Here is a 7125-nt window from a genome sequence, read left to right as displayed (position 1 = left end):
ATGCGGTAACATGCCAAAGACTTCGTCACCCTCTGCAAACTTGGTCACATCGCTTCCGTAATTAGTCACTACACCCGAAAAGTCATATCCAACAATCTGCGGCCTGTTCAAACAGTATTAGCTTCAAATCAAGCATCATATTTACCAAAAAACCCACCAAGTGTCTTTAATTATCAACTTCATCGCGCCTTGTCGCCTTTTGTAGTCGATCTTCAATACAATCAAAAGTTATTGATCAAAATTTCGTATCACAAGTTCCATAACACGTACGGGATTTAGCGCGGCTGCGTGCACTTTAACCACGACGTCTTTTGGATCAGCCAGCTTCGGGTCCGGCTGGGTGCCCATTTCCATAACGGTGGGACCTCCATGTCTTTAAATGGCAAATTATTTATTAGCATTATGCAGTCGAATTAAGAGGAAGTGACGCACTTTGTGTAATACCACGATCGCATTTCAAATTTGCCCTGTCTTCCAATTTGTAATCGGTCTTCTAGTTCTTAAATGGATCCTCAACTTTGACGAAATATCAAACAGGGTGTTATAGAGTCAAGTTCTTTAATTATTCGAGCGACGTTAGCTCTTTTAATAGAGAGGAGTAGAGGTTACACAGCCGATTGACGACTTCGTCATGAAGCTATCGTAATTACGTTATGTAAAGACTCTGGGAACTATGCCGTAATCATGTCAATAAAAATAGCAGGGAGAGGTGTTTCAAGGTCGACCCTATACACCATGTACCCATTTTAACTTCGTCCTTTGTAAACTGGCTCTTGAAATGCTATACTCCAATGTTTAGAGCTCTAGCCACGTCAGTATGGCGACACTTTATCCAGAATGTGTTCTCAATAGAGCTACAGTGTGCGTGGAATATGAAACTTAGCTACATAACAATTAGATCCATAATTTTAAACGACGAGAGGCAGTATTAAAAGGACATAAACTTTTTCAAAAGTCAGAAAAAAACTCAGCCGGATGTTGAAATGCGCTCAAGTGTAGCATACATCAAAATCCATCGTGCTCCGTCTGTAGAGCTTCATGTTCTAATAAGCGCTGAAATATGTTCCTCTAGACTTGCCCAATAGGTGCTACCACATTAAACCAATAGCGAAATTATCAAGGTAGACAAACGCAAGCTTTAAGCATGAGAGATAAACTCTTAAGTGCAACATTAACTTTCAGATACACTTGATGTACACCCCCGCGCACTCCTTCCGGTTTCATGCACATAAAAAATATGCTACGTTTTTCTGGTCAGACTTTTGTAGATACATTCGCGATAATCTCGTTGGTTTTCGAAGCCATGATCAGGTCAATCACTTGTACAACTCATGTCATTACTTCAAGTAAGAGTCACGAGGTTACCTTTGCCCACTAATCGCGCAGCTGGGGGTGTCACTAGTCCAGTTTCTCAGCAAAGACGACCCTATGAGTCTAGGGTGAAGCGACTCTTCTCCATACTCTTCGCAGTGAAGAATGCCGAGATCTTCAGTTGCTTCAATTCCGCTTGCACCATCTTTCTCGCATGCTTCATGACCAAAGCGATGTCACACCCACTCTGTCAATGCGCGAATGCGCAGACCGCGAGGGGCTGGCATGCGACTAGCTTTTCGCAGTGAGAGAAGGCCTATTTATCTTCTCCATCTTCACCCTCATCGGCAGTATCACTCTCTACATCACCGGTTGGCGGGGTGTTGTCCACAGTGGCACCTTGGAAGTTGTCTTCGATGTTGATGTAGATATTAACGTTGAGCGGGTCGGTAAAGTCGCGATGACGAATGAGACCGCTGAGCTCGGGGGGTCATCATCATTGACACAGCCGCTGAGTGACCTGAGCAAAGCAGCCATGGGTGTTATCACGATGACCGTATGACATCAACAGTTCTATATGGTGTTCTCACTGACACCACCGCAGCATCAACGGCTTTCAAAACATCCATGCGCAAGACGGTGCCGTTGGCCTCGAGCTGGTCAATCAATCAGCGTACAAGAAGCTTCTGGTACTTACACTTGTAACTCTTACTGATACCAGCGTCGAGTGGTTGCAAGAATCATGTCGTGTCCGATGGGAGATAGCACACACACAAACGTAGGCGAGCTCGATGCTGTCGTGGGACGACGCTTTGTCCACCAACAGCAGCACTTGCGGCTGTGCAGCTCGAGATTGAAGCGGTTGGGCCATGCCAACAAGACAACGCGCGTCATCTATGGCTCAGAACTGGATACCAAGGCGCTGATTATTCACTCTCCGAAAACTGCGAGGCTTCTTGCTGATGTCCATCTTCTTGGTAACTGCTATATTGCCACACAGAACGACAGTGCCTTATCCAGCTTGACCCCACGAATTTTGCTAGTTGCAAGAGGCTGGCTGGGCAGCATGCGAAAGAAGAGGCTGGTCTTATCAAACTTGACGACATCCTGCGGTTTATTCGCCACAGTCATAGCTCGAAGTTTGCGACGCTTGAAGTCGACCGTGGCGAGGTCCACTGACCCGGTTGCATCGTGCAGTGCACAAATGAATGCTGTTGCGCCGTTTGAACTGTTGCGCCGCCCATAAATTCGAGACATCTTGTAGATAGTGAAGATCGCTCGCCTCCACTTTCGGGGCTGGCGCTGGCGTATTGCGTTCATGTCAAGTGGGGTTGGGGTGGCGCTGAGACGACCAGGGTAACCGTCGAGCCACCAAATGTCTTGCCAAACTTGGATAGTGCCCACGAAGTGAGATCCTGGTGACGAGGATGATGATTCGCTGCTTCTGGCTGTAGGTCAAGCTTGTGCGCACCATTATGCGAATAGAAGTGACTTGCGTTTTTGATATATGCCCTTGGAGCTGCTATTCGGGCCATCCATCCATTGCTCATTGGGCCATGTACGCGTATACCGTCCAGCCGTATTGTTTTACTTGGATTCTGTATGACGTATTTTTTTGGTTTCTTAGTTTTTATTTAGAATCCGCTCTAATATCGTGGGCCCTAATATCGTGAGCAGACTGTTATTGCAAAGCAAGACCCAATTTTATCATAGTGAGAGCGGTATGAGAATGATGGCAATACAAAAGAGGTCTATATAAAGAGTATGTACACTAGATTACAGTTTTTCCCTTCACTTTCCTCTTTCCACTTTTGAAGATGGGCGTTCAACAAATTTTCTAGCTAGCGCGGCTGCAACAATGTCGCTGTGCACTTTGCACAGAAAGGCTTTCGGTGTTTTAAGTCCGCACTACCGAACGCAGAGAGAATGGAACCGAACGCCGTTACCAAGATGTGGCCCCCTGACCCTTTCCGGTATCAAGTCAAACTGTCAATTCTCACTCAAAAATAGCAAAAGTTCACACCCAATTTATACTTCTAGCTGTCTGTCATACTAAATCTTAATAATGTGATGCGTGAGACTGACAGCCCACCTGCTCCGCAATCACCAAATGTAGAAGCAGCAACACATTGACATTTCACATCTGACTAATAATGGAAGTTCGCCATGCGTTATTTGAATGTTTTCGTACATCGTAACAAGCTCCTCAGGATCACGAGAATTCAACTAAAGCTAACCGCATGGCCTGACGACACGCCACGAAGGACGGAAGCCCGGTTATGGTGTTATTAAAGGCTTGTTCGGTGAAGAAAGCAACGTATTTTGACGAAATTTGTAAAAGTGACTACCGATTTAAGCGCACCACATGCGCCCACTCCACAGACGGCCTTGGTGGTGCATCTCACATACAACACAAGTCGGCGGTCGCAATGTCCAAACTCATCCCCACGTGAGCTATACTACCATGCCTGATTCCTGAAACGGGATATGTAACGGCTGCCCACTTTATGACTGACGACGAGTCAGACCCTTAACAAGTGAATGGCACTTAGCTGTGCAAGCTCAACTTGCCCGTCTGCAAGCAAGAGTATATGCGTTACTACAACTTCAATAGCATCATCAACGACTGAATTATGTAATGGTCATGGCTTTGATCAACTCGGGCCAATGGAACCCGCGCTGCGATGCAGCACTATACTTTTGTGGGAGTGGGACTGCAGGTCTCAAAATTGAAATTGACATGCCCCTACTCGTTAGAAAGAAATGCGCTGCAATCTACTAAGATTCCCAGAACAGCGGGTGTGCAAAATTTCAATCTTTATCGACTCCAGGACAATGTATCCGGAATGAAATCTAAATCTTCAGGAGGTTTTATAGTGAGGGTATATCTTCCACTTTACCAGATACCGGTTGTACCTCTGTTTAATGCGCCAATTTGTAAGCCTTTGCATATGAAGTGGCTTTCAGCTTGCTCATCGAGTAGTGCCGGCCGGGGCAACCCTCTCATACCTAATTTTAGCAAGCTAAACGAGTTGATGAGGACCAAAAAAGTTAATACACGCCTGTTCCAGAGTCGGTCTTCGTTCGGACACGCGTTGAAAGTGCACAGTCGGGTCAATATGACTCGAGGCACCTCACGGCTCTCGATAATTCGTGTCTCACTTGCCCGGGATGTTTTCTATTGATTTCAATATGGGAGGTCTGAACTCAGCATTGCAGGTTCATGCAATATATACAAGAGCGAAAGCTGTTTCTGCTTGGCGGGAAATCTGAGTCACATGCATTATTTTGCTATAGCATGCCTCACAATGATGTACAGGGAGATGTTCTTGATTATTTTATGGTGTGTTTTCAAATAGCTTGAGGGGGTTTGTTGTCGGTGCCCCCACGATCTGACATAGATATGTTTTCTTGTGATGAGTTCAATCTTCGACGCTGATAGATATTTACAGCATGCCAACCGCAATAAACGCTTCATTTAATTACAAACATCGAAAAAGTCGCGGTGCACAGATTTCTTTGCTCTTGGTCCAACCTCAAGTTTACGGGTGCGCAGCGTATCAAGATGTACGCACACATTACACTTTTGTCTCTCGGACGTAAAGCAAATCTCTGAACTGTTAAGTTGCTGTTGTGAAGTAGGTATCATCTGACACGCGGACCACCGACCTAACTCTGTAAACATGTCTAGTCTGCATTTGATGATCAGAGGAGTGACATACATCGGACATCCAGCTTAAATTTAACTCTGTTAGTTACATGAAGAATCTAGGCTTCATTTCTAGTTGTAGAGTACAAAGCGCCTTCTATGCACCAAAATTCGTACTACGCTTGATTAATACTCCGATTGTGCAAGGTGCACGACAACCCAGCTGCACTTGATGGCACCGATCTTCAATATGTCGACCGAGTCTTCATAAACTGTACTTTTGTGAGAATGATCTTAACTTCGTAACTTATCGGCTGCCCCCACAAATGGACACAGACAGACCCAAGCTTAGTCTGCCGCTTAAAAGCCGTCAAATCGCTACTACTTTGACCCCTGCATGGTCTTTGGGCCATGCCGAGCCTCAACTCACGCAGTTCGCGTCTCAGACAGTAGAGCGCCTACAGGAAATGCATACTGATCTCTGGTAAAGAGCAACTAAGTAGCTAAGTGCGCTAAGTCTGGCCGAAAGGCTCTGACTGGAATTGTCGCGGCTGTACTCTGCAACAAGCCGACTACAAACTTAGTTATCAGCTTTGCTGATGATCGTACGGGATTCTCTATGATTTACGCCAGACCAAGTAATTTTCTAGACAATTACAGGGAGGGCTCGGGTATAGGTATATACAAAGGACAAGACAGTGGTGCTATCATTTCGACCGTGGACTGAAGAAACCGAGCCGCTGCGATAACCCTAGCGGCATTCGAAGTTTGTCTAAGTGGGAACTACTGGCTGCGCTAAATGATAGGCATCCCTTAACCACGTTGTCGATTTGAAGTTTACCGACTTCAACGCCTTGAGGAAATAGGAGCTCGGTGATCATTGAATTTAACTGCGCAAGAACTTAAAGCTGACAAATCATAATTCTCCAGCAAATTATCCCGCCCGTACTGATACATGGATAGTTTCCAAATTTTAAACTTTTTTCCCGCCAAATGTTTTCATTTGAGACTTCAAACGCTCTACATTGTGATCAGTGCAGTGGGTCAGGGTAGTCTTGGCTTGACGCCCATAATGGACTATCACCTTCGGCTACAGCGGTAGGACTCTGGCTGGAGCTTCGCCACATAGATTTATCTGAATACCGTCCGAGCAAGGTATTTCTAGACTAAATTAACTCTTTGCAGTGTGCACGTTACCTGTAACGGCCGCAAGTTTGTCCACATCACTGAATCCAAATGTCATCACAGCTACGGGGTTCCTGAACCTGCCTCTTATTCATTCTGGTATTGCAACCACGCGACAGAAGTCTGGGCTAAGTGGCATGAAAAATTTGATGGTTTTCTTCAGTCAACAGCGGAGTGGGAGTCAATCGAATATTTCAAGGTTGAACTCACTACCCAATGCGAAATATTTTTATGGTTACAATCTGTTTGGAGCTTTACACATTGAACAGGCGGTGATTCTTTGCTGATGTTGATGCACGGGGACGATTCTCGTTTTCACGGATCTGGACCCAGTCTAATTGACGATCAAGTTCACATCTAGGCAAGACATGCGCCTTACATAGGATGCTAGTATCAAATCTACTGCCCAGGACCGTAAGCCATCGACGCAAAGCGGCTACACTTACTCATGTTACTATTCAGCCTCTGACTTACTAGCGCATTACCGCCGAGTTGAAGTTGTGTAAAAGTGGCACAAATTCCAACCATGAGGGACACCAAGCCAATGCTAAAACATTTATCTAACAGGAAGTTGAGACTTGGCTGCTTGGTCACCTGGAGCACCCTGAAACACAATATTCGCACCTTTAACATTTCTACTGAAAGGAGAAAAGACAGCGTTTCTGCGCGATTTTTTTGCTCTATTCCGACCTTACCTTTCAAGTTATCTCTTTGTACAATCGTTTTTTTTCATAATTTGAGTGTTTTTGCCATTGCACTCACAGGTTAACACGAATAATATCACATATTTCGTACCGATATGGTGGGATGGTTTTCGACTTGGTGACGTACGAAATCGACGCCACCCAATACCATTGTATTTCCCAGTCGACACTGAAATATACCATAGCGCTGTCACATTCCGACGCATCATGGTTAGGTAATGTAACGATTACTTCACGTGCTGAGCATTCACCGCAAGCCATCAACTTTTAGGCTTC

The 7125-nt window shown here is 45.3% G+C and overlaps 3 protein-coding genes across 3 annotated transcripts in view; 1 reads left to right on the top strand and 2 right to left on the bottom strand.

The window, feature by feature from the left end:
* PHALS_04429 (alcohol dehydrogenase) overlaps nucleotides 1-455 on the bottom strand; it is a gene marked incomplete at both ends in the record, with an annotated part of 521 nt that extends 66 nt beyond the window's left edge. Inside the window, 4 exons of the mRNA XM_024718541.1 lie at nucleotides 1-103; nucleotides 158-210; nucleotides 271-373; nucleotides 433-455. The exon at nucleotides 1-103 is cut by the window's left edge and continues 66 nt beyond it. Of these exons, the coding sequence (XP_024583930.1) occupies nucleotides 1-103; nucleotides 158-210; nucleotides 271-373; nucleotides 433-455 (282 nt within the window). The remainder of the gene's footprint in view (nucleotides 104-157; nucleotides 211-270; nucleotides 374-432) is intronic.
* A 3135-nt stretch (nucleotides 456-3590) lies between these two features.
* Nucleotides 3591-3925, top strand: PHALS_04428 (uncharacterized protein; the record flags this gene model as incomplete). Its single annotated transcript, XM_024718540.1, has 2 exons — nucleotides 3591-3760; nucleotides 3838-3925. The coding sequence occupies 2 exons, from the start codon at nucleotides 3591-3593 to the stop codon at nucleotides 3923-3925; spliced, it is 258 nt and encodes an 85-aa protein (XP_024583929.1).
* A 2474-nt stretch (nucleotides 3926-6399) lies between these two features.
* On the bottom strand, nucleotides 6400-7058 carry PHALS_04427 (uncharacterized protein; the record flags this gene model as incomplete). The annotated part of the gene is made up of 2 exons (XM_024718539.1): nucleotides 6400-6581; nucleotides 6941-7058. The coding sequence occupies 2 exons, from the start codon at nucleotides 7056-7058 to the stop codon at nucleotides 6400-6402; spliced, it is 300 nt and encodes a 99-aa protein (XP_024583928.1).
* Nucleotides 7059-7125: the final 67 nt, after the last annotated feature.

This window comes from Plasmopara halstedii (assembly GCF_900000015.1).
Source record: "Plasmopara halstedii genome assembly, contig: Scaffold_2604, whole genome shotgun sequence".
NCBI lineage: Eukaryota > Oomycota > Peronosporomycetes > Peronosporales > Peronosporaceae > Plasmopara > Plasmopara halstedii.
The sequence above is the reverse complement of the archived record's forward strand: the minus strand, read 5'-3'. Positions and strand labels throughout refer to the sequence as shown.